Source organism: Rattus rattus, chromosome 14, assembly GCF_011064425.1.
Source record: "Rattus rattus isolate New Zealand chromosome 14, Rrattus_CSIRO_v1, whole genome shotgun sequence".
NCBI lineage: Eukaryota > Metazoa > Chordata > Mammalia > Rodentia > Muridae > Rattus > Rattus rattus.
This window is the reverse complement of record NC_046167.1, coordinates 57,704,029-57,731,631: the sequence shown is the minus strand read 5'-3', so window position 1 is coordinate 57,731,631 and position 27,603 is coordinate 57,704,029. Positions and strand designations below refer to the sequence as shown.

Genomic DNA, 27,603 nt, shown 5'->3' with positions numbered 1-27,603 from the left:
TTAAGAAACTGGTCCTTCAGCATCAACGGCCACTCAAGATGGGATAACTGTCACATTGCTTATGAAATTGAATTGTGGAATGTTCTGACAATGACCAACCTAGGAGTTTCTAAATCAGATTTTAGCTGTAGCACTCTCCGGATTTCTATTTCTTCTCTTGCTTGGAATCTAAGGGTAGGAATCTAAGTCTGAGGAAGGGTTCCACTTTCTTCTTTTTAAGATCTTATTTAATGTATGTGACTACACTGTCACTGTCTTCAGACACACCAGAAGAGGACATCAGAACCCATTACAGATGGATGTGAGCCACCATGTGGTTGCTGGGATTTGAACTCAGGACCTCTGGAAGAGAAGTCAATACTCTTAACCACTGAGCCATCTCTCCAGCCCAGGCTCCACCCTCTTGGACTTGACACTAGAGCATGCCTGTGTGCTCAGACCTTTCCATAAACAGAAACTGGGATTTTACTTAAAAATATATATATATATATTTTTTTTGGGGGGGCCTATATATATATAAAAGCTGAAACAGTCTAATTCTTCATGGGACTTAATTGTGTTATTGCCTCTACTTTGCTTTCTATGTATGTATGTATGTGTGTATGTATGTATATGCATAATAGCTACATAATATATATGTATATATACATGAAAATGTTCATAGCAAATATTTTCAAAGAACTCTTAATATATCAAACAGATAATGTACAGAGTGTAACATCTGTGAAACTTCCCTCCAGCATTTTGCATCCTCGCTAAGAATCATTTCCAAGAAACCTTTGGTAGGTGATTTGCAGTTGCCCCAACACTGCCAGTGCAAAGGAGCACATGAGTTTGGAAAACAGGCGTAGCTGTTTTCAAGAACATAATGTTTATCTGGATCCCAAACACTCCTCCCTTGTATCTACAAGGGAGAAGGAGAACGATCCTTAATTTCATGAAAGTATTTTTAGCCTTTTAATTTTTATCTAGTGCCTTTTCAAACGATTCTAAATAAGTTTCAGAGTCTGGTCTTCTCTATCCCGCCGACATATGCTGCGGGAGTCGGCTAGACTGGTGCTGAGGGCTACGTTTCCGTCCTCCGGGTTTAAAAGACGTGAGCACACTGTTTAAGCAAAGTTAAGATACCTACAGGCAAAACCTGACAAAGCATCGTACACTGAGCTACATAATAGATGGAGAATTTTTTAATATCGTGACACTCTCCATCTTTGCCTACCTGCCGGCTGCACATCGGCTGTTATTAATTTAACACCAGAGAACCCGGCAAGAGCTGCAAGCTATCGAGGGCACGCAAATCAGGAGCGGAGGTGGCGGAAACCTCCTCAGAGATTCTTGTCCACAAACTTTATGGGAATTTGAAAAATGCCCCTCAATTTGCAAGATGCTTGATGGGAAATCAAAACTGAAACAGGAGTTTCAGTTGCCAGATTCCAAAGCAGAAACAGCCCTAAGACGTGGGCTGGCAGGTCGTCTGTGGAATTTCAAACAGCAACTCGGGTGCACAGACCTGCCTTTCCAACTCCACGTAGCATCACCCTCTTTAATTAAAAAGTCCTATTCCCAGCTTCAGTTGTTCTGAGACACAGACATCCGGGTGCAACTAAGCTGGCCAAGTGGAGGGCAAAAATGAATGAACTGTACTGCAAGCCGGTTTCCATAGGACTAAGGGCCACTTTGGGCCTTGCTGTGGTTTAAACGTGGGTAGTCCCCTCCCCGCCCGCCATGGCCATGTATTAAAGATTGGCACTGCTTGGAGACCGTGTAAGTTTTAATAGGTGGGGCCTAAATCGGGTCTTGTGGCAAGCACCTGCCATCTTCAGTCTTCAAGGGCAGAGTGGGTTTGTGCTTTCCACCTCCCTTGACATGGGTAATGGGTATCAAACTCAGGTCACCAGGCTCGTGAGGTAAGCCGCTTCATCCACTAAGTCATCGTGCAGGCTTTGTAACCTAGAAAGTCTCTGATTCCTCTAAGGGGCTACTCTCTATGTAGCAGTCTGAAAATCAGCTTCTTGTCCCTTCTTCCAGTGCCTGTCTCCTCTTGTGTAAATGGGGATAATAGTGGGATTTTCTGCCAGATGGTGGTGTAGGTGCCTTTACAATGCCTTTAATTCCAGCACTCAGGAGGCAGAGGCAGGAGATCAAGGCCAGGCTGGACTACAGAGTTTCAGGACAGCCAAGACTACACAAAGAAACCCTCTCTCTCCTAGATAGATAGATAGATAGATAGATAGATAGATAGATAGATAGATAGATAGATAGATAGATAGATAGATAGATAGACAGACAGACAGATGATAGATAGGTGGGTGATAGATAGATAGATAGATAGATAGATAGATAGATAGATAGATAGAACTTGCTTCAAAGGCTATTCTGAGAATTGATGTATTGATAATGATAAAAAGTTTAGAACAGAATTCAACAGGAAGCAATGATCAATGAATGTTTGGTAATCCGAAGAGAATGATGGGGAAGAGGAAGAGGAGGATGGGGAGGAGGACCATGCATGACGATTGAGATAAGAGGATGCATGGCCATCCCTGAGTTCAAATGTGGTTTGGGTGATCCATGCATGACTAATTTGGGGATTGGTGGAAGGAATCTCTTGGTAAACTGGTCTCCAACTCCTGGCTTGTAGTTTCCTGAGACACTTTTATTTGCAATGCTCTACTCTCCAGAGAAAGATGCTGTACTTTTTGGTTTATGTTTCCTCAAAGATAAGGCTTAGGAACTGCCTGAAAAGGAGACCTGAGACAGGGGAGGCTGTGGCCCCAGAGGAAGCAATGGCAGAAATGTGTGAAGACCTAAATCTGCCCAATGCTGTGAGTACCAGGATCACCAAGGAGGCGCTCCTGGATGGCATCAACATCTCCAAGGAGGCCCGAGGCGCCGTCTCCTGCACTGCCATTGTGTTCCTTATGCCACATCCTTGGTGGAAAAACTTCTCAATGAAAGGGAAGTGCAAGACTCTCCGTGCCAGTGCTGTGCTGTGTGCCATAGGAAAGATGGAGTTCCTAACACCATTGAAAGAAGCTCTAAAAACATGCAGGCAGGAGCAGAAAGGCAAGAAGGATGCTTCGGAGCACCAATAACAACAACAACAAAATGACAAAGACAAAAAGGCAGATTCCAAAGAGCAGGACAAAAGCAGGGAGGAGGAGGAGGAGGAAGAAGGTGAAGAAAGAGTGAACAAGGAAGAACAGAAAGAAGAGGAGGAGGCAGACAACTGAATGGGGAGAATGTGTAAACTGTGGCACGGTGGAGTGGACCACCCTGAGATCCTGAGGTGTGTTTGTGTGAAGCCTCTCCCTGCAAGGCAGAGCTGTCTTCGGCACCAGTCCCTGACCAGAAACAGGAAAGGTCAAAACCAAAACAAGCAAACAAACAAACACGAAAACACCCACAACATAATAACATCTGCACAATTCACCTCTTTATCCACTTATCATCGTCCTGGGTCTTCGAATGTTTATTTCATTCAACAAATGTACTCACTTGATGCACACTCTGCTCCAAACCATGACCAGGTGCTGATGGCTGAACGTCAAACAGGAGGTCCTGTGTGTCCTTAGACCAGAGGCATAAGAAGGTGTCCAAAATGGATTTGGGGAAAACAAGGTGGGTTGGTTTTGAATCATCATTTTTACCATGGGTTCAATCCCAAGCACTCAGTCCAGAAGGGATGAGAATGTTTTGCGTGAGAGCATTGCCAAAGGCGTCCATGACAACATAGAAACTTGGCTCTGAGGGAGGCGTGGAGGAAACTGATCCTGGTGCAGAAAACTATAGACACAGGGTCCCGGAGGCCTGAGAACATCTAAAGCTTTCGGAAGCTTCGAAAAGACAAGCGGGACTGAGACAGAACATGCCAATCAAGAAATAAAATCAAAAGAAGTAATGTTATAAGTGAGTTAAGTCATCAGGTTAAGGTCTTCCAACTGAATTCTAAGTCCAATGGGACATGTTTTTCTGCATAGGAAATAGAATAGTAGATTGGTGGCTTGAGATTTCTGGGTGGAGGGGGGAATGGCAGGGAGCATGATGGCTACTGGGACCCTGAGAAACCAAAGAATTTCACATATCCTGTGATGATGGGGTGTGCCAAGGCATAAGCAGCAAGTGACAGAGAGGTGGCTATAAAGATAGGTATAAAAGGAGTGTGCTCATTAGCATTCTGTCACCGTAACAAACTCCATGATAGCTGAGTCAGCAGAATCAGAAAATAACCAATTGGTAAGGAGAGGAGGTTGATTGGGGTCCCCAGTTTTGGGGATTCCAAGATGTGGTTTATTGGCTCTGTTGCTTTCGGTCTGTGGTAAGGCAGCATATTAAGTTGGGACTGCATGGTAGAAGAGGCCTGGCTACCTTATAGCAGAGAAAGATGATAGAAAGATAGAGGAAGAATAGATAGATGAAAGATAGATACATTGACATGTATCTAATCTAGATTAGATAGATAGATACATAGATACATAGATGCATATAGATACATAGATGCATAGATACATAGATACATAGAGACATAAATATATTGATAGATTAGATAGATAGATTAGATAGATAGATAGATAGATAGATAGATAGATAGATAGATAGATAGACAGACAGATGGTAGATTGATAGATACATAGATACATACATGCATAGATAGATACATCGATAGATTAGATAGGTAGATAGATAGATAGATAGATAGATAGACAGACAGACAGTTAGATCATGGTGGTACACATCCATATACCAGCTCTCAAGAGGCTGCTGCAAGAAGACTACAAATTTAAGGCCAGCCTGGGCTACATAGGGAGACCTGTCTGAGAGGCATAAACTGAGTGGAAAGGTCCCTACAATGTTTAAGGGCATTACCTCAAATTTCGAATGACCTAAGACCTATAGGCCCCAACTCTTAAAGGGTCTACAACTTCCCAACAGCACCAAGCTGAGGATTAATCCTTTAAACCCACCGGCATTTAAGGAATATTCTAGATCTAAGCTATAAAGGTTAACAGTGACCCAAAAGCTATATGGACACAGACACAAATCTAGCTTCCCTCAAGACACCTAAGCTTGATGGATGGTTGCTCATTCTTGTCTCCCCAGATCCTAGAACAGTACTTGACGCATAAAGGTGACTCCATACAAACAAATGGGGCTGAGGCAAGACATGATCGGGCATGGCAGGTGTGCGTGACAGGAATAGCAGTGTGTGTGGCATCTGCATCACCTTTCTTCTATCAGCCGCATATCTGATGTCACCTAAGCCCTAACGTTAGAGCCCAGCACAGTCTGAGGCAGAAAAAGAAGCGTAAGATCCAGCCTTTGTCAGATGGTGGCATCGCTAAGAGCAGTCCAAAGCGGGAACGGAGCCGTTTCTGGCACACGGAGCTCATTTTAACAGACACTGGGGTGATGTGCCGAGAGCTGTCATGTCAACTCCAAAGAGCAAACCATCGAGCTCATGCCCCTCTTGCCAAATTAATTTCATCTGACGTTTTCCTATGTATCCTAAGGTATCGCGGATTTCAAACTTGACCATGACAACAGTGCATTAGAGCGGTGTTCCATGTGGCAAAATCAGTCCCTCAAATGATCTTTCTTATGAGGAAGCCCATCCCGATAGCCCCAAATCGAATAGTCAGAGCAGCTAAAAATACACTTATTGATTCTTTTAAATAAAATATAAGCTCCCTCTCTTTCCCATGCTTAATACTGAGTGAAAGAGAGCATACATCAATTCTTCAATATAACTGAGAAAGAAAGTACAAGAAGCCAGGGCTCCATGGACTTGAACCAGAAAACTAGATGAAAGTTCTAGACGTTTTGCAGTGGGTCTCAAGTCTGGCTGTATGGTAAAATTGCCTAGCTGGTTTTATTTTCTTAGTGTCCGAGCCTAACCCCTGACTACATAGAATAAGGTCAGCTTTCCAGTATGGCATGGTATCTACAGCTTGTCAAACATCCAGGTACCTTATGTACAGATGTATTATCTAGGGGAGACTGAGCAAATAATTTAATGTTATTTATAGAAAATGAAATATAATCAACGTTCCAAATTATGGGACTGTAATTTAGGTCTAGAGCCCGCGCGCGCGCGCACACACACACACACACACACACACACACACACACACACACACCTTTTTTATTGTCTCAGGCACACTGCCGTCATGATGGGTCAACTATTACGCATGGCTACCAACCTTTTTATAAAAATTAACTGGTTTATGAGCACTGAGATTGAAAATAAATCAAAACCAAGCGAAAAGTTCCCGTGTTAGGGTTTCTACTGCTGTGAAGGGACACCATGACCATGGCAACTCGTATAAAGGCAAATATTTAACTGGGGCTGGCTTGCATTTCAGAGGTGCGGTCCACTATCATCATGGTGGGAAACATGGCAGCATTCAAGCAGGCACCGTGCTGGAGGAGTCGATCACTCTATATGCAGATTCACAGGCAGCAGGAAGAGACAGAGACACTGGGCCTTGCTTGAGCTTCTGAGACCTCAAGTCACAAGCCCACCGCTTAGTGACACACTTCATTCAAGGACACCACACCTACTCCAACAAGGCTACCTCCCAACAATGCCACTCCCTATGAGCCTACGGGGCCATTTTCATACAAACCACCACAGGTCCACACGCTGCTATTAGGTGAGACCCCTACGCCTGTAAATATATAGCATGTTCTCCTACTGTTTTGGTTTTCCCTTTGAATTGATGAGGTGAAACGATCAGATTGTCTGGTTGTTTTGCAAAGGTTGGAATTTGCTGTTTGCATCTCCACAGACTCACTTAATATATTCCTGCTTTTATTTCAAATTTGTTACATCATCTAAAGGCCTGGTCAGCCCGGATGTACAGAGCGAGAGACTTTGGAACACCCTGTCCTAAATGGGATGTCTTTATCAGGCCCCTCCCCTCAAGGCTCAGGGTTCTATGCTGCAGAGGCATAGAGGAAAGACCATAAGAGCCAGGCATGGTGGTGATCCTAAGCAAACGGTGTCTTCCAGTCACAACAGGACAGAGGCACATATGACCTCACAATCACTGTGACAGCATGCACAAGACCTGATACATTCAAACCAGAGCAGATCCAGCACTGAGTGAGGGAAGTGGACCCAGATCCCCCCTCACCCCCAACCAAGAAGCCATCTGCAGCTGATACTAGCTGGCAAAACGAGAGTCAGCTTCCTCCAACGGACTGTCACTGGGTGTATCAATCACACTGTAAAGCAGGCCCCATGCCCAGGAGTAGGTGGCCAACACAAAATGAACTGTATGGGTTCTTCTGTTTGTTTGCTTGCTTGCTTTTTGGGGAGATTTGAGGGGGGTGTGGACTTTTGGGTTAATTTTGCTTTGTTTTGGCTTTTTTGTATGTATCTTATTGATATTTTTGATTGTTCGTTTGATTTTCATTTTATGGGGTTTTTGTTATGTTTGTCTTTGTTTTGTTTTATAAGACAGAAAGTATATAAAACTGGGTGGGTAGGGATGAGGAAAGAATCTGAGAGGTATAGGGAGAGGGGATAAAACAATCAAAATATATCGTATGAGAACTTTTCAATTAAAATATGAAAATAAAATTTAAAATGTTAAAGTACTGGTCAAATTAAGTTTCAGTCAGCAAGATTACTGCACAGGCAATAGACAGTGCATGTTCAGAAGTTCATTGTATTAGTCAAGGATCTCCGAGGAACACAGCTAGCCCAATGTTACATCCTGAGCCAGAGAGATAGCTCACTACACCAAGGAGCCTATCACCAAGCCTTAATCCTGAGGTCCATTTACAGCTCCTACCAGCAGGGGGCGAGCGCAAGCAGGCAAAGCAGCACTCTTTTGTCCTTTAGAGCATACAGGCTACCTAAAGAGAACATAGCCCGTTACGTAGGAGAATCTTTTCCCCGAGGTGATCCTTCCATAAAGTACTCTCACAGACACTTGAATTAATCCAAGTCTCACAGACACAGATCCAATCAATTTGATAACCAAAATTAGTCATCGCACACACGTTACACCTATCTGCGTTGGGAGGGGGTATGCACACTTATGCCTAGAGAGAGTGTATTCATGCCCGTGGATCACAGGCAGAACTCAGAGGAAAAGACCATATGTCTTCCTCATCCCTTGCATTTCCTGCCAACATCTAGGAAAAAGTAGCCAGTCTCCAAAGAGCCCCCATAACTTCCTGTGGGAAATGTCATTCTAAGGTAGAGTCTGGGGGATTGGGCATGTTCTTTGCCGCTAAGGTGTGTTTGTTTTGAATACATACAGCCAGCCAGGAAATGCTTCAAACTTTTCTTAAGACAAAAGCATCCTAAGCTCATCTGGATGAACCTATCTGATACTAGATACTAGACTCTTCAAATCGCCCTCTGGCCTCCACACCCATAGTGTGGCACAGGATCGTCCACACACGTTAAATAAATCAGTATGTAAAAATGCTTATGTCTAAAACTTCCATTTTGAGCTGAAGAGATGGCTTAAAGGTTAAGAACACTGACTATTCTTCTGGAGGTCCTGAGTTCAATTCCCAGCAACCACACGGTGGATCACAACCATCTTTAATGGGATCTGATGCCCTCTACTGGTGTGTCTGAAGACAGCTACAGAACTCATATACACTGAATAAATAAATAAATCTTTAAAACTTCCGTTTCAGGGGTTGGGGATTTAGCTCAGTGGTAGAGCGCTTGCCTAGGGAAGCGCAAGGCCCTGGGTTCGGTCCCCAGCTCCAAAAAAAGAACCAAAAAAAAAAAAAAAACTTCCGTTTCAGGACTTAAGATATAGCTCAGTGGTAGAGCACATGCCTTGTGTACATGTGGTCCTGGGTTTGCTCCTGAGAACACACACAACAAGAACAAAGACAAGACCCATGTAACTTAATGAAGGTTGACATCTATACGGTATCACTGTCCTGTTATTTAACTACATTCTGGAGCTCTATGCATTTTTATCATTAGTCACATAACCGGTTAACAGAGGTGAAATTGAAACATGATTTTTGAGGCTCTACATTTAATCTAGGTAGTGTCTTCTCTCCTTAGTTTCTTACTATTGATTTACAAATTTCTTCCTTGATTGAATTCTTATAAATGTGAAACCGCACAATTTATTAAAGGACACAGTTTGGCTTCTTGTTTCAAAGTTTCTAGTGCTTCACATGTTTCTAGTGCTTATCTACCTTGGTTGTAACACAATGTGACAAAATAGGAGGTCAGAGGACTTACTTTAACAAGGCTGCTTCAAGGATTTTTTTCATTAAATTAAAAAAAAATAAATGACTATCTCTACTTTGTAGGTTTTAAATTTGCATTTATTTTCTTTTCTGTGTGTATGTGTGTTACAGCTGGGGTGGGGGAAGTGTGCCACATTGTCTGTGAAAAGGCCAGAGACATCCTACGGGAGTCTTCTCACATGTGAGTTCCAGGGATCAAAGTCAGAGCATCAGCCTTGAAAACAAGAGCCCTTCCCTTGTGGGCCATCTAAAGTCCTATGCTTGCTTTTTAACTGATGTTTAAAAAACACAAGTGAGTCTTAAAATAATATTGAGTGGCTTTTCTGCATCTATAGAAATGATTATATTTTCTTTTTCTATTTATAGGATGAATTATGTTCGATTTATAGTGTTGAATTCCCTTGAACACTTGGACTAAAGTCTACCTAGTTTAAATGTTGTTTGATTCTCTTTGTTAATATTCATTTATGATTTTATCCACATTTTTAATTTCTAAGTTTTGTGCGTGTGTGTGTGTGTGTGTGTGTGTGTGTGTGTGTGTGTGTGTGTGTGTTCAAGTACACTCAAAGCTAGTACATATCTGGAGGTCAGAGGACAACTTGTAAAGCCATTGTCTCCTTCCACTATGAGTTCCTGGCTGTCCTAGCTACTCACTGTTCTATTTCTGTGAAGAGACACCAAGCCCAAGGCAATTCTTATGATAGACTGGGAGTTTGCTTACAGTTTCAGAAGTTTAGTCCATTATTGTCATGGCAGAAAGCATAGCAGACACAGGAGCAATAGCTGAGAACTACATCCTGATCCAGAGAGAGAGAGAGAGAGAGAGAGAGAGAGAGAGAGAGAGAGAGAGAGAGAGAGTGTGGATTTGGCATAGGTTTTTAAAACCTCAAAGTCCACTCCCAGTTGACACACTTTCTCCAACAAGGCCTGTAGTGGTTTGAATAGGTTTGGTCCCATAGACTCAAGTGTTTGAATGCTTGGCCCACAGGGAGTAACTCTCTTAGAAGGTGTGCCCTTGTTAGAATAGATGTGGCTTTGTTGGAGGGAATGTGTCACTGTGGGGGTGGACTTTGAGGGCTCCTCATGCTCGAGCTCTGTCCAGTGCTCTGCCAGTCTCTCCTGGTTGCCCTTGGATGGAAAATCTCCATTCATTCTCCAGCACCATTCCTGCCTGGACACAGCTATGCTTCCTGCAGTGATGATAATGGACTGAACCTTTGAAATTGTAAGCCAGCCCCAATTAAATGTCATCTTCGTAAGCTTTGCCTCGGTGGTGGTGTCTCTTTACAGCAATGGAAACCCTAACTAAGACAAGGCCCTTATAATCCTTTTAAATCCTTGAAAGCTAGTTCACCCCTGAGGACTAAGCTTTAAATCTGTGAGCCTATGGGCCCATTCTTATTCAAACTACCACATTCCACTCTCTGCCCTCTACAGGTTTATAGCCATAATATAATGCAAAGTCCAATTTCAAACATTGCCACAGTCTACCATAGTCTCAACACTTTATAATTCCAAAGTTCCAAGTTTCTGTGGTAATCTCTAAACTGCAATCCCCTGTAAAATCAAAAGGCAGTTTGTGTACTTCCAACATATAATGGTACAGAATGTATATTACCATTCCAAAAGAGAAGGGAAGGGACCACAGTGAAGAAATCCTGGGACAAAGCAAGACCAAAACCCAGCAGGTCACCACATTCCGCATCTTCCCCTCTGTCTTAATTAGGGCTTCTATGGCTGTGCAGAGACATCATGGACATGGCAACTCTTATAAAGAAAAACATCTAACTAGGGCTGGCTTATAGTTCGGCGGTTGAGTCCGTTATCATCATGAAGGGGATCATGGTGGCACGCAGGCAGACATGGTGCTGGAGAGGAGCTGAGATTTCTACATCTGGATCCACAGGCAGCAGGAAAAGACTGTCACACTGGGCCTGGCTTGAGCATATGAGACCTCAAAACCCGCCCCCGCAGTGGCACACTTCTTCCAGCAGTGCCACACCTACTCCAACAGGCCACACCTCCCAATAGTGCCAGTCCCTAGGAACCTATATGGCAATTTTCATTCAAACAACCACAATGTTCAGTGTCAGAGCACACCGTGTAACCGCGTATCTCAAATCTTCCAGACTTTGTTGACTGCAGTATATTTCTCTCTCTTGGGTCATTTCCCCACCTTATCTGCAAATGTCCTTGCCAGGTATCCTAGGACTTTGACATCTCCAATACCCTGCCGTCTACACAATTCAGACCTCATCGTCAGAGCTTCACACAGAGACTTCTCTGGACCTCCACATGTCTTCCCTGACACATGTCAGGCCTCAGCAGCTTTCCTTAACCAAGGAGGAAGAGTCCACAACCCCTTTCTCATATCCAGACTCTAAAGCCAGTGGAGCGCCACACAGTGGAGCTGCCGGGTTCTGCTGCTTGCTAGGCTGGAGCTCAGCCTCCTCACTCAAACACGTGTGCATCAGCTTTGTTTCTGTCGTTGTTGTTGTTGTTGTTGTTGTTGTTGTTGTTGTTGTCATCATCGTCATCGTTGTCCTCATCTTGTCATCATCATCATCTTTGTTTATGGTTTCCATCACTGTTTAAGCTTTCCTTTAACTTCTTTCACAAGTCATAACCTTAGCTGCCTGAGGGTCTTGCCTTGAGGCCACTACTCCCTTTGCTCCATTTAGCCTCCTGTTTCTTTTTTAACTTTGTATCTCTTTGAGCACCAGACTTGGCTCCAACATCCTGGTGCTTCCTTTCTCCTCAAACCCTATCTTTTGTATTTTTCCCTTGTGTAGTTGCTCCTTTTCATTATAGATCTGCATAACTATGACCTCTAACAACCGTGACAAAATCAACCCTGGACCATCTTGAAATCTCCTCTGCCAACAGTATTAATCCAACGTCTTTAATTTAGCTCCAGGCAGATTTTTTTAGGACGAGGGCACAAAGGAGCTACATTCTTTGCCAGCATATCTTAAGAATGGTTTCTTGGCCACTCACTAATGTTATTCCCCTCTGAAATGTCCTGAGCTGGGCCCCCACAGTTCAAATCACCCTCAGCACCGTTTTGCATGTTCCTTCTAGGAAGGCCCCATTAAGTTCCACTTAGAGCATCCAACCACTTTTCTCATCCATGTCCCAAAGTCTTCCACATTCCCCCAACAAACAGCAGAATCAAGCCAGTCACAGCAATACCTTGGTCCCTGGTATCAACCTCTGTCTTGGTCACTGTTCTATTTGCCTATGGGGGAGGGGGTCATTCTTATTCAAACCACCTCATAAGAATTGAATTCATCTTAGTTAGTGTTTCTATTGCTGTAAAAAGACACCATGAGTTACTATTAACTCTTATAAAAAAAAAATCTAGTTAGCCTTACAGGTTCAAAAGTTTAGTCCATTTTCATTATAGTGAGATGCATGGCCGCAGGCAGACAGACATGGTGTTGAAGGAGCCAAGAGTTTTATATCTGGATCAGTAGACAACAAGAAGAGTGCTACTGGGCCTGGTTTGAGTATCTGATACTTCAAAGCCCACCCCCATTAACACATTTTCACCAATAAGGCCACACCTACTCCAACAAGGTCACATTTCCTAATAGTGACACTCCCCGTGAGCTTATGGGGACGCGTTTTCACTCAAACCATCATAGATCTCAAGTTCTCTTGCTAGGTCGCTGGTCCTTATCCATATTTTAAACTAAGATTGTTCTATACTTTTCTTATTTGGAGAACTATTTGATGGGTTTTGGAATCAGTGCTTTATATTTTAAAAATGTAATTTTTTTCTTCTTTTCTACAATAGTTTTTTGAACAATGATTCAGTCTTTAAAATTCTATACATTCTTCTGTGAAACTGCACTCGGTGCTTTCCAGTGCCTACTGTGAGCAATGTACAGGTCTCAGAATATTGTTAGGCCCCGCCTTTTATTAAGAACCCGCCCCTACCCAGCGCTGACTCCGTCCCTTTGCGCACGCGCACTTTCCGTTCGTCCAGCCAATCGTGGAAAAGATCTGCGGGGGCCGGACTTCCTGCTCAATCAATGTCCTAGCAGTTCAGGCTCCGCCCCCCTAGGAGCTGGGCCAGAAAATGGCGGCGGCCGCGGAGCTGAGGCTTCTGGAGAAGAGTCTGGGACTGAAGCCGGGGAATAAGTACAGTGCTCAGGGTGAACGACAGGTGAGGCGCAGTGGTAGGAAAGCGGCCGGGCGGCGAGGTGACTTGGAGCCTACGCGACCGGGCCGAGATACAAGAGTGGACTCTACTCCCCACGTGCGTGTGGGGCAGGCCGCGTGGCTGGAACTTCCAGGCAAATGTCACCATCCCCTCTGGGAGCAGAAAGCCAGTTTGTGGGGGCGTGGGCAGAGACGTGGGTTCAGATCCCTGTAAGCAGCTGTAAGCCGTGCCTGATCCTTTTCATTCAGCTACAACCTTGCGAGCCGTCGCCGGAGTGGGGCTGGTATGCGGGCTGGGGTCTCGCCTTCCGGCGGCTGGCCAGGGCAGACAGTACAGATTCCTGGATGCCGCCTGGCGGAGGGAACACGGAATAGGGCCCTGCTCATTCTGGCGACACACCGGCTTGGTTATGCATTGTGTAGAGAATTGAGGAAGTTTCCGGGTGTAGGGCTGTGGATTCCTGATTTCTTAGGGTGTAGAATGAGTCGTTTTATAACGCATCATTTGCTGTAGAAAGAAAGACTGTACTAGAGGAAGAATAAGAATGGTAGTGGGAAACCCACTTTGAGTGTGCATTGGGGTTGATTCTAGGTGGCTTGTTCTTGTTTGGGTCTTAATGTTTTTTTGCTTTGGTACAGGTTAAATGCCTAAATCGCAGCCGTATTGTGGGGGTCACACTAACTTAATGTGACACTTGGAAAGGTTAAATGACTTGCCTGCAGTAGGCTGCAAAGGCCCGCCTTCCCAGAGGTGATGTGCTCTGTCAGCCTGTTTCCTTTGCATCAGCCACTACATCCCATTTTGGCTCAGGAAAACATTGCCAAGACATGAGGAACAATCTTGCTTTCGAGACATGAGAGACAGTCACCATTGATTGAGGGCCTAATAGGACAAGCACCAGGGGAGGAATACATTGAGGAGAACAGAGGAGGTGGGATTTAAGCTTCAGTGAGAAGATGGTGTTCAAGGGATTAGACTTCAAAAGATGTAGAAAACCGGTGAATTGTTATGAAAGTTTGGGTCCAGTAAGTCACCCAGAACAGAGTAGTGCAATATAAGGTAAACCCAAGTTCAGTTTTAGACCAAAATGTGAGGACTTTGAAGTTCAGAGTTGGGTTTTAGGGTCTTGTTTAATTAAAACATTTTACAGTCCCCGTTGAAAATTTCTGGTTTTGTGAGTGTTGTTGACAAAGGACAGAGATGAAATTGCCATGTTTCATTAGTTAAAGCTAACAGCAATACACTAGCAGTTAAGATATGCACAGCGAAATTACCAGTAATAACTACAAGGAGCAGTCCAAGGACCCCGCTGTAGGAGGGGATCCATTAAATTATGGTATGTCAAAACAGGAGGAAATTATGTGCCCACCCATTAGAAGTGGCTCACATCTGGACTTGGGAAGCTGAGAAAGGTGGATCAGCAAGAGTTCTAGGCCAGCCTGGGCTACAGAGTAAGAGCCTGCCCTCTCACCCTACCCCGAAGTGATTACTTAGAAGACTACAGAACCCCAAAATTGTTCTGAAAATGTTTCCAGTAATTAAACCTACATTAAGAATTGCATGTGTTAGATTATATACATCTTTATATAACATTTCAGAGTTAACAAATGGTTGAGAATTGCCGTGTGGGTACTGAGAATCGAACCCAGGTCCTCTGGAAAAGCAGCTAGCGCTCATAACCTCCTATCCATCTCTTTACTCCCCATACTTGGTTGGGTAGTTTGGTTTTTGTTTTGGTGGTGCTAGGTTTGTTTTTGTTTTTGAGACAGGTTCTCACTAGCTGATTGTCCTGACCACTGTGTAGTTCAGTCCTTGTTTTGAGTGACCTGAGTGAGTGGCTGCGTGAAGAGGTGATAAACATTACTTCCAGCTGGAAACATCTGGTTGCTGATACAAGTGTCTCAGACTGGCTCCTCCCCTGCTGTAGTAGTTTTAGAGACGCATTAAGAGTGTTATTACAAAGTACAAGCCAGGTGCTGGGCCACAGCTACAAAGAGTCTCCTCAAACCTCTGCAGACTTTGCTTAACTAAGAAGTAAATTTTTATACCGTAAGGGATGTGGCTCAGTGCAAGGCCCAGGATTCTCTCCCCATAATAAAGTATTGTGGTTTCTTGTTTTCCTTCATTGTATACTTGGCAGTTGTGAATTACTTTGTAATATTTGGCCAGTTTTTGCCAGTTCTATCACCCAGCATGCTATTAAATTATAGACCCTATGACTACTGATGTCCTAGCGTTCACTATATACAATTTAGTATCCTAAGGGGATTTTAGTGCTTACTTCCAGTTTACAGTCATGATGGTCTCTGTTTTTAGTTGTTTCCTTAAGAATTACTTTCCTTTTTAAGGTTCCAGTCCTACAAACAAACAATGGTCCCAGTCTAATGGGATTGAGCACCATTGCAACCCATCTGGTCAAGCAAGCCAACAAGGAGCACTTGCTGGGGAGCACTGCAGAAGAAAAGGCACTAGTTCAGCAGTGGTTAGAGTTCAGGATCACTCGAGTAGATGGACACTCCAGCAAAGAAGACACACAGACTCTGCTGAAGGTATCATATCGTCACTGTCTCTGGAGGCTGCATGGCAGGAACCAGGGAGCAGAAGACCTTCCCTCGGGATCTTCATTTGGTGGCCTTCTTCCCCATTTCCCAAAGCGTTTAAAATATATACATATTTATACATATATACTATATGTGTGTGTGTATGTGTGTGTGTGTGTGTGTGTGTATATATACATATATAGTGTGTGTGTACGTACATATCAAAAACCAATAAATAATTTGAGATCTTTTATATTAGGAAAAATTTAACGAAAGCATTATTTTGAATAGTTCGTGTGCATGTGTATACACACGCAGGAGATCAGGGGCCAGCCTCAGGGGTCTCTACTTTTTCACTGCTTGGTTGAGACTGGTTCTTTACTAAAACCAGAGCTCACTGATAGCCAGAGAGGTTGGCCAATGAGCTCTGGGAATGCACCTGAGTCTGCATCCTCAGCACTGGGGTTACAAGCATACACCACTGTGCCCAGCTCTTGTGTGGATACTGGGATCTCACCTCAGGTCCTCATGCCTATGTGCAGGCACTTACCTACCAGGCCATCTCCCCAGCCAGAGTGAGCATGGTTTATACAATGTAAGAACAAAACCATTGCCCTCTGGCATGGCCAAAGATGGCGCTTAGAAAGTTGTTTCTCTTAGAGACATCTTATTTGTGATTTTTGAATGAATCTTTGTTATTATCAATTTTTTGTTTGTTTCCAAGAGGGTCTCCTCCCATCTCCCCACCTCCACCACCACCCCCACCCCCACCCCGACCCCCAGTCTTCCTGCCTTATCCTCGTCCCAAATTCTGGGATTACTTATGTGAGCCACCACACCCAACTTAAAGATTGGGTTTATGAAATTAAGTGTCAGTATCTGTAGATGTTTGAAGTCACCGACCACAGCAGGTTCGGTGTCACTGGTTCTAAATCAAAGCACTTTCCCCCTAGGATCTCAACTCCTACCTGGAAGACAAAGTCTACCTTGCAGGACATAACCCTACCCTGGCAGACATCCTCCTGTACTACGGGCTCCACCGCCTGATAGTGAGTATTTGGGCGCTGTTGGGCTCTTTACCTGCAGTACTCAGAACCAGTTTTATATAATGTTGTGGGCTTTAGTCATACTTATATCTCAGCATATAAAAAAGTAGAGGTTATTTTAAAACAAGGCACTGTAGGCAACACTTGCCAGAGTCTGTTTGCAGAGTTTCACGCTCCCCCTACCCTCTTTCTCTGTGTGTGTGTCTGTCTGCCTCTTAAGTCACCTGTCTTCCTCTGCTGTTCCCTTACGTAGCCTCTTTCCTGTGCTGTTCTCTGGAGAGTTGGTGTATCCTGTCTCTGACTCATTCTGTCAAATCTAACTCTGATTCATCATTTTGTCTGCACCTCAGTTAGAGGTCACTTTCAACATGGCTGCTTTCTTCTACAAACCATTGTTTTGGATACTGTGTATTAAAGACATGTTTGTATTCTAACCAGAGGGATTAAAAGTGTGCCATTTCAGCCAGATCATAAACCCAGAAGGTGTTTGGATGTGATCCCTTGCTTTAGCAGCCATTTTGCTGAATTAAAATTCCTCTACAAGAAAGGAATTTTCTAGTCTCTTACCTCATCTCCCTTCAGTGCCAGTCCTTTCTGGGTCATCTCCCAAACTCTGTGCTCTGTGGGGGGGTCTCTCTTTCTCTCTCTCTCATCTCTCATTCCTTTAAGGACTTGGCTAGTCTCTACACTTTTCAAATACATGTCGTCCAAGTTTTATTACAAGTAGACACCCCGTATTTTCTTCTCGTGGTTCTTTATTATGTACAAGTGTCAGCGCCTTGCTCCTTGCACTATTCCTAGGTGAGCACTGTTCGCTAAGTTATAAGTCGTATCTTACAACTAAGTGGGAGGCTGAAGTCCTAAGCTCAGTCAGTGTGTCATGCCTTAGACTTTTCTCTCGGCCCACTCCTCACACCACCACCTCCTCCTTCCACTGTGAAAGACGACCATAACATGTTTCTGTATTCTCCGCTTTGTGTGTAGAAAAGCCCTTTATAAGCCATAAGCTCCCAGAGTAAGAAGCAGTGCCGCTAGATTCTGCCCTCTGCGTAGCAGGTTCCATATTACCAAACTGAGGCAACCACAGAGCAGAGATTCTAGAACAATTCACATCTGCACGGAACACGCGCAGACCTCCCCTGCCCTTCCCTCCACTGAGCGTAACATGCACTTTCTCCAGCATTTGCATGGTACTGGGTAGCCAGCCTCCTGCAGACATGTGGAGTCGTTACCTTAAGCCATGCTTCCCAGTTTGGATTTACCTGATTTTATTAAGTTATTCCTCAAGTTGGGTGTGGCAGCATACACCTATAATCCCAGAGCTTGGAAGGCCGAGGCCCAATGGTTGCCACAAGTTCAAGGCTAGCCAGAACTATATAATGAGATATGGACAAAGGAGGCTTTTTTTTTCCCTCAAGAGGATGCAGTCAGGCTTTCATAACACCAAATATATGCAACATGGAGTGGCCTAGTTGATCAGCTTAGCACAGCACTCCCTATTATACACATAAAACTGTCCAGAGCCTCCTGTGCATGCCCACTATTCTGTATTTGAGAGTCATAAAAGGAGTATAAACCTTAATTTTCAAGGAACTACTTATCTCATTGGATAGACTGTTTTACATAAAAATAACAAATTCGAGAAATAGAACCAGTACTGGTTTCTGCTCAGAATATAATTTAATTACTTAAAGGGTCAGGTAATGCAGGAAAAAGACTCATGACACTTGTGGACAGAGTACGATTGTCCTTGACCAGCTAAAGAATTTGTCACTGCTATATTTCTATATCAGCTGTCAGTATTTCTAACACAGAATGGCCATATCATTCATTCCTCACCAAACAGCAGCATGCCTGCTGTGGAGGAAAACTTCTCATCGCTCTGCTAGAACAGTGAAATGTAGTGGGTGAGTGGTCCTGAGCTTCAGGGACATGGGACTTTACACAAAGCCAAGAAATGGGGAAGTGGGTGTCTTATTTCTTAGTCCCTGCCTGGTTTATCCAGGTGCAAGCTTTGGGATTAGCAGGATTCAGTATCCTGTACCATGTGCGTTCCTGTTGCGGCTGCAGTACTGTGGTTTTGGTTGTGTTCTTCGGTATAGTTGAGTGTGTTTGTTTACATGCGAAGAAGGCTTCCTTGGAGCCGAGACGTCCATCACAGCTGCCTCTTTTATCCCATTCTAGGTTTAGTCTGCCTTAGCTTTTTGAACATAGAATGGTGACATGGCACAACTTCCCTCATTTCAGAGGAGAAAAGCCTCCAAGGTAAAGAGGGTTTGCTGCTCAGGTGTCTAAGCATCCCCTGGAGGCAGACACGCCTACCGTCTTTGAGCTTGGGCAGCCTGACTTGACCTGGACAAGGCTGGGATATTTTGGTGTTACTTAATATTGAAAGCTTGATGCTGGGAGAAATGTGAGGTGGCTCTCAGTAAGCCAGTGATTGTCTGCAGGGCTCTAGGGACTGGCTTCCTGTCATTAAGAAGGAGGATTTCTCCTAATCCAAACCCAAGGTGACAGTAAGTGTATGGAACTCTTAGGTGTTTGTGTTCTCTCTGCTGGCTCAATGCAGATCAGAGAGAACCTGTACAACATTCTCTGCTGGAGCAGGCAGTACAGTCATCATTCTGTAGTGCGAAATGCTCGGCTCCGGCTGCACTTGCTTAACTGAGTCAGGCAGCTTGGAAGACCGTGGCTTTCAGGATACTGTTTCCCCAGGTTCTGAGTATTAAAGTCAGGGTTTTCTTAGCCGTTACCCCTTTATACCTACTTACATTTTCTACTCAGGAGTATGTGCCTTCTATACATGTAGTGACTGTTGTGATTAAAATAGTTTTTTTGGGTGTTTTTTTTGTTTTTGTTTGTTTTTCTGTGTAGTCCTGGCTGTCCTAGAACTTGTTCTGCAGACAGGATGGCCTTGAACCCAGAGACCTGCCTGCTTCCTGCCCCAAGTGCTGGAATCAAGGCATGCACACCATCCCTTAGCTTATATTTATCATTTTCAAAGCAACATTGGATAGAATAGTTCCTAAATTTCTTTGTTGGTTTGAGTTTGTACAAGTCAAAGTGCGAATCTTCTCCCAACTGAAGAACAGGCAGGGTGTCCACAGGCAGAAAAGCCTTCTTAAGGAGTAGACCTCCTAAACTGAAACCTTCCAAGTGACAGGGTTGTAGCATGGTGTTAAGTGACATTGGTGTTGACTGGATCTGAATAGACACAGGCATGAGAAAGGTGACTGCCAGGTAGTAGGTTTGTGTACAGAGACGTGAGGTCTGGCTTAGCCACCTGCTTGTGTCTGTCGGCTTTTCCACCTTCGCTCACTTGAGCAGTGTACTGATGCTCACCAGTCCTGCATTCCTTCTGATGTTGTTAAATCCTTACTGTGTGATCAGCACAGGAACCTTTGAGTCATGAAGTCACCCTTAGCTTGTTCCTGTTGGAAGCCCAGAGTTACAGCTATGGCTGGGAAGTTCTGAGATCAGGTCTGCAGTGCTCATTACTGTTTGTGTTGATTCCAACACTAGCACTATGACTGCTTTCCACTGAGTCCAGGGAGACTGGACCTTGAGAGTGTTAGAATCCTTTTTAATGCTGTGGCTGGCCCGTAAGATTGTTTGAGCGGAAATGCATTTGGTCTGAGCCTGCAGCACCAGTGGAACATGGGGTCTTTGAAAAGGAGAAGGGCAAGAGAGACGGCTGTGAAACAGCCCCAGTCACCGACCATCCCGACTGTTCTTAGATGGCCTAGTGCCAGTGGAAGGATGAAGCCAGCACTAGTGCCAGGCTGCAGAGAGTGAACTGGAGTGTTTCCCACACGCCTTGCTGGAAAGTAAGCAAGTCAGAATGTTATCTGTTTGGCTTTAAGGTTCGAAGTAAGTACTGAGTTCCAACATAAACAAAAGTGAGTAAGTAGGAGAACGAGCCGGCACCACCAGACAGACACTGGTGTCTAGACCATGAGAAGCAGGAAGCAGCACTAGTGTTGTCTTCCTCCTTGGAAAAAAAGGTAAAATAAAATAACAGAGAGGATGCTGGAAAGCCAGTGATAATGGAACAGCCATTCTGACAGCATCACGTCAGAATCATTTTTGAAAATAGTTTGGTAAAGAGAAATATCTCTGACTTAGTTTGTCGATAGTAACTTTATGTGCACAGTGTTATAATAGGTAATAGTGTTAAATAGGTAATATGCATGTTCAGTCATCATTTTCTTAGACTCAGGCCTAACCTGTCAGAGGACATTAGCTTAAGACAATGAGAATACTGTGCAATAGACCACTGTCCAGAAACTGTTGGATCATTTTGGGAAACATGAGGAGATTGAGAAGCTATTAGAATAAACATCATTTTATCCTTCGGTTGGACTGTAGCCCTTGGAGACTGCAAGTGTGACGCTGTAGGTTGGAGGATGTTTATTTTGGTTTATGCCCTCAGTTGTTCTTTTGAATAATAGGCCTGCTAGCCACAAACACCAGTTCTGTGTGTCAGCAAGTGCTTCACAGTAGAGATCTGAACCAGACCTGCTGCTTCTTACCTGGTCCAGAATCTCAGTGTGCAGGCCGAAGACAAATGATTATTCCTGCCTTAGTGTTTGGAAATGTGGTGCTCTATATTTTAGTTCATCCTGAAAAATAACTCCAGGGAAATCGCTAAGTCGAGTGTTGTAATGAAATAGTTCTAAAATCCTAAGGTCATTGTTCTTTGATTTTACAGTCAGATCTGGGAAGGGAACCCAGGACTGGCTAGACAGGAGGGCAGCCACTGAGCTACACCCCATCCCTAAGCGCTTATAAAACCTTGCATTTGGGGGGTTAGAGGCAACTCGGTGCAAAGTGCTTTCCTGCCGTGTCAACTCCATGTCTACACCAACCATACAGCAGCGAAAAGAGCAAACAAAACCCAGTCTTCTCTCGAGGTCTGTGGTGATATCTATTAACAGAGTAAAAAAAAATTAATCTACCAAGTATTTTCTGAGTGCAAACTAAGTCCCACAAGTGACTGCCCCATCTCTGTGTGAATGTGTAAGATGCTGCTTTTATTTCAGACCTAAGAGTCAGGACTGTGTGGAACCTAAATTCCCGTATAATGAAAGTGTGCCTTACACGAAAAAGACTTTCTTGCTCAGTCTTCTGGAGTGATACTTAGGGAATATAACCTCCATGTGACGAATTTGTCCCGATGGTGTGGGCAAGTGATAGGTCTCTCTGACCCACTTCCCAGGTGCCGGGCTGTGGTGCGAGAAGCTCACGTGCGCAGGTAATAGAGCGATGAGACTGGGCAGCTTAAGTCAGCTGAGTGACACATACGATGTGTGCTCCTTTATCGTCGGTGTTTTGTTCTGGAAGTTAGTGCACACTAGATGACCGTCACTTGCTGGGTCCTGTGACTTAGCAGGTGTGGCCTACGGGCACACCTACCCACAGCCCTCACTCAAGTGACGGTAGGCATGCAGACCTCCTTGGGTGTGGGCCTGTGGGTCCCAAGCTGGCTGTGTTTCTGTTTTCTTTGTGTTATAGAGACTGAGTGCCCTTTCAATGAATGTTTAATTAGCCACAGGTGAAGGGTCTAAACCACACACGGGAGATGACAGTTTCCAGTTAATTCCCTGCCTGGCTTCCGCTTTACTGAACAACTTAATCCTAAACTTTGCCTTAGAGAAAATCTTGGGTCACCACCTTCTTTGGAATCTGATCCCAGGAGAATGCTAGGTGCCTCTCTTTGCATCCGAGACACTAAGTGCTGTGAATCTCTGCTGTGCCCTCAGAGAGGGGTGTCGTGGATTCAGTCAGCTGACTTTTCTAAGTCACTGTCACTAGGCAGAGCCTTTTCTTCTATTAAACTGTAAGCACTTAAAACTAAGCAGGTCACTTTGAGGGCTGTGTTTCTCTCTGAATTTGAGAAGTAGCAATTGTCTGTTTCTCCTCTCTTTGTCTCTCTCTTTCTCTGTATACATAGTTTTTCATTTTCTATTAACAATGTCCCCTTGTTAAGTATGTTAGATGTCAAAAACTCTTCATTTTGGAGGTTTACTAAGAAGCCAGAGAATGAATCATATTTTAGTTTTTTGAAAACTCTTATCTCTCGCTTTCTTTTTTCAGTAAAGTGAAAACCCCTTTGGGCCTTTGAATTGTATATTAATGTCAATTTTTATATTTGTGGAAAGCTTGATATTTTCTTAGAAAGCACATCTGGTTCTGAGCTGCGCACTAAAATATTAAGCAAATATATTGCTATCACAACTGTCTGCAGCTTTCACTTTAGTATAAATATGTTGGCTTTGAAGACGGGGATTAGGTGTTTTTAATTTCTGTCAGTCACCTCCTAGTGCTGACAGCTCTGCTCATGTACAGTGGATATGATATGTTGTGTTTTTAATCTCTACTTAGGTTGACCTGACAGTTCAAGAAAAGGAGAAGTATCTCAATGTGTCTCGCTGGTTTTGCCACATTCAACATTACCCAGACATCAGGCAGCATCTGTCTAGTGTTGTCTTCATCAAGAACAGACTCTACGCCAACTCCCACTAGGAGCCCCGCTGGGCAGCGGCAGGATAGAAGTGAAGGGGAAAGTGTTCTGGACCATGGTACTAATGTGAACTGATATGACGTCATTGTCCCTTGTGAAAGTGTAAGCTCGAGTCTGAGTGTTTACTTGTCCCTTAGTTGAGGCTTTGTAATTTTTAATGTAAAAGTTCAGCTGTTATCCAAGCAAATCACGATCAAATTACAAATCTCGCTTTTTATGAGCGAAGTTGATTTTAATAACAGTTGCAAATCAATGGCTCAACTTTAAAAAAACATTGCTGTTGGTGTCACATCTGGCTGTTCACTTTTTCATGTTTTTAAAATTCATTTTTCTCTTAGGTATTTATTGTAGTTTATTTACTAGAACCTACAACAAATTTTGTTGAGGAATCAGAAAGGGAAGATAGATATATTTGTTCTCAAAATATTTATGTGAGCTAGTAAATGTGGTTTTAAAAATCACCTTTTGTTTGTTATCTTTCCTGTAGTCAGTGTTTACTGAGCCCCCCACTGCTAGGGAATTAAATGTGTTTGTTCCTCTTACGCCAATGCCTCCTTTCTCTTGTTGGGCGATTGAGTGATGCAGTGACCTAAGAAATGAGGCTTCACCGTCTCATCTCAACCAAAAGCCAGCGAGCACGGAGTCTGCCATTGCAGCGTCAAGAGGAGCGGGGCCCTGTTAACCACAGCTCTGCTCGTGCTATAATTCTCACCGCTTTAATACCAAGAGATTATTGACAGTTAAAGAGCTCACCTTTCCAAATGAGAGGGCAACTCAGACATGCCTTGGTGAGGTCATGGTAAGGTCAGGGTGGCTGAATGAGAAGGACCCCAGATTCAAGGCCAGCCTAGACACGAGGAAACTTGGACTTAAAACAATGAAGGGCCAGGGTGTGACTCAGTGATAGAGTGCTTGCCTAGCATGCATTAGTTCCTGTGTTCAGTCACCAGCACCAGGAGAGGCAAAGACAGGAGGGATCCTAGGTGGTATGATTCAGGGAGAGAGCAAGAGACTTGGAAATATAAGTATTTTAAAGTTTCAAAGAATGAGTGAAATGGTTGTATACGTTAGCAATTATACTACAGGGATTATAGCTCGGTAAAGTACCTAAATCAGATTGAGAAGAGCACTTACTGGGTTAGCAGTGACACTGGCTAAGTCGGTGAGATTAGATTCCTCCCAGAGGTCCCTGGTCTTCACCTTTGATGGTAATCATAAAAACTGCACATCGGTCCCCACTGCCATCCCTGAGATGCCAGCCTGCTCAGCATGTGAATCCTCTGGCATAAGACAAAAGGCAGCAGAACATCATCTAATTATGGAAAAAAACAAATTCACTTCACTTTTACGGTTCAGCCCAGTCCTTGTTTCCTTCAAGATGTTGAGCAGGATTCCATTGTGCTTAACTTTGCTCCTGAGACATCTGTGAGATGCTTGAAAATCTTGACCACTCAGATGTGTGCCGTTGTTTTTGAGAAGTGGATGCTTCTTTCCCACCTCTCCTGTCTCTGATGCCCCCACATCTGTTCCCTGGCTGCAGAGTGCTTGCCACAGGTGTATTTAACAATCGGCCGTGGATGGGCTTCAAGACTTGGACACAGCATACAGCACATTCTTGGTTTCAGAGACTGTGACAACCTGTGGCCAGGCCCCTGAGGCAGGGCACACAAAGTGTTCTTTTCGGGGCTTCCTAACCCCACCATTCTCTGGAAGTAAGTACTTAGTATTAAATAGAACCTAGACCTGCCTGCTGTGTTCTGGGCCCCTCTACTGGGAACTTCATGTTAACGCATACTGACGTACAGAGCAAGGAGGGCAGACTGCCACTTGCTAAACAGCACCTCAGACAGAAATGTAATAAATGAGAATTGTATGACCTTTCCGGGTGGTGACAACCTGCCCGCCACATTGTTCACTGATTCTCTTGCCCTGATGGGTTAGTTTCATGCCTCCATTCCACAGGCAAACAGAGACAGATAAACTCCAATTAGGAAAGCATTGCGCTTCAGTCAGGAGCCCATGACTTTTATTCATTCATTAAAACAAGTACTAGTTTAAAATAAGGAAGTGATACCAAAAAGGGCCATTTGTTCATAGTCATGAGCTGACTTCCCTGCTAAACACGTCATCCAGTTAATGGATTACTTCAGTAAGGTTTTTACAGATAGCTGTTTCCCACCCTCTATCTGCTAAGAAGGCCCACTTAATGACTGAAACGACAGGTCGTACCAAGCTCTACATATACTCTGCTTTTTCCTATATATGCATGTGTTTGATGAAAATTATAAATTAGATAAGGTAAAAAACCAATAAATGATAGAATAACATTGAACAATTACAACCATGTATTTCTGCCACAACCGGTAATCTGGCAACCAGCGTAGTTACTAAGTGACTAACGGGAAGGTAGAATATACAGTGTGGATACACTGGACAATGGTAATTGGCAGGGCAAAGTTAGGGCAGAAGTTCGTTGTGCTGCTCCAAATCATTCACAGTGTAACTAGTCAATTGTTTATTTCTTCTGATTTCCACTTACATCTTTGGAGTACACTTGATAGTGGGTAACTGGAACCATAGAAAACGAAATCTCCCGTGAAGTGAAACTGCTTTATACGGGAAATTTTACTTTTCATTCCCTGATTTCACCTCTTCATGCCTGTAGTTAGGGTCAGAAACAGGCACCATATGTTTTCTACAAGGACCAAGGCAAGAAGGTGACGGCAGAGTGAGTGGAAACATGGTGTTCACTGCCCTTACAAGGGAATCTAATTTATGAGATCCTTCCTTGAAGTCTGTCCAGAATAGCTTCAAGATACGATGATAAAATTTTAAACAGATCTAGGATTAGGAAAGTATAGAACTGCCCTGTAATCAGCTATACATTCATCACTCCAAGAGATAAAGCACACGCTGTTTGACAGGTAGTCACATTAGAATCACTGTGAACTGTGTATGCAGCCGTCTCAGTTATATTTTTCCTTAACATTTGACTTTTCCTTTAAAAAAAAAAAAGACTAATGTTAGAAGAACTTTAATATTAATCTCTCTTTGGCAGAGATGTGGTGAGTTAATGGATTAGATTTTTTACCCCAGAGAGCAGTATTTCTTCTTTCGCTCCATAATTAGATAATCTGCTGCTACGCATTACCAGGGCACTAAATTTCAAATTCTCTGTACACCTGAACAGGCTGCGCCAGATCCGGCCATCTTAATTTTAGTCTTGATTTATGGAGGCTGAATTGCATTCCTAGCCCTTCCTGGAGCCCTGGGTAAATTTTATTGCAAAAGCAGTGGGAGAAACGTTCCCATCATAGATCTCTCTTGCTGGGCAGACTTTTAGACACAAGGGACCCTGCGTCCGCTGTTCTGTGTCTTGTCTGGATTGATAACACTGTGACACTCAGCTCTAGGGTTACACACAGCATATCACAGATGAGACGGAGAATTTATTTTTACAATAATGATTACTCGTAGAGCCCGGATTCCTGCAGGCTCTGCCTCTATTCCCAATTCTGCCCGTGAATAAAACTAATTCCCACTGCTTTGTAATTTACCCAAACTCCTCTTTCACTGAGCAGACGGAGGCACAAAGATGGGGTCAGGAGATGCTAAAGTTGACCAGTTTTTGCTGCTATGTCTCAAGTCCCCACCTCTGTGACCATACTTCCTTTGAGAATATTCTGATTTTTAAGATGTTTGCTTCCTTGTGAGGGAATAGAAGCCCTGAGTCTTTTCCAGCTCAAAGAGTTGATTTGATAGCTCCTTCGTGCCGTCGCTTCCAGTTGGACAAAGCCAGGTCCCTAGGGCTTGCCCGTTGTATTATGGATCCTGCAGATTTGGCTTGCCGTTCCTACTGAGTGTCATCTGTCCTTGCAGTCTTGCCATGGATAAAATTTATTCTCCCTCACATCATCTGCTTGAGAAGTCTGTGCCTGGCAGGCCTGTCTGTCCACATTAAGTTTGAGCTATGGTAGCCACACAACTAATCTGACAAGGCATAGCTTTAAATAATAAGGCTCCAGGCTTGCATTGACCAAGTCGAGAAACTTCTGACCCCCGGATTGCAAATTCCAAAGCTCGTCTGGT

At 43.9% G+C, this 27,603-nt stretch overlaps 1 protein-coding gene and 1 pseudogene across 1 annotated transcript; both read left to right on the top strand.

Moving 5' to 3' along the window:
• Nucleotides 1-2,786: 2,786 nt before the first annotated feature.
• Nucleotides 2,787-3,233, top strand: LOC116884053 (annotated as a pseudogene).
• Nucleotides 3,234-13,266: 10,033 nt separating this feature from the next.
• Nucleotides 13,267-24,056, top strand: Eef1e1 (eukaryotic translation elongation factor 1 epsilon 1). Its single transcript, XM_032884834.1, has 4 exons — nt 13,267-13,408; nt 15,754-15,954; nt 16,899-16,994; nt 23,376-24,056. The coding sequence occupies exons 1-4, from the start codon at nt 13,322-13,324 to the stop codon at nt 23,514-23,516; spliced, it is 525 nt and encodes a 174-aa protein (XP_032740725.1). The 5' UTR covers nt 13,267-13,321; the 3' UTR covers nt 23,517-24,056.
• Nucleotides 24,057-27,603: the final 3,547 nt, after the last annotated feature.

Bases quoted from the DNA above. Each gene is read 5' to 3' on its own strand.
- Eef1e1 (XM_032884834.1), top strand. From the start codon at position 13,322: ATGGCGGCGGCCGCGGAGCTGAGGCTTCTGGAGAAGAGTCTGGGACTG. The intron at 15,955-16,898 runs GTATCATATCGT...CTTTCCCCCTAG, and splicing joins ACACACAGACTCTGCTGAAG to GATCTCAACTCCTACCTGGA. The intron at 16,995-23,375 runs GTGAGTATTTGG...ATCTCTACTTAG, and splicing joins ACGGGCTCCACCGCCTGATA to GTTGACCTGACAGTTCAAGA.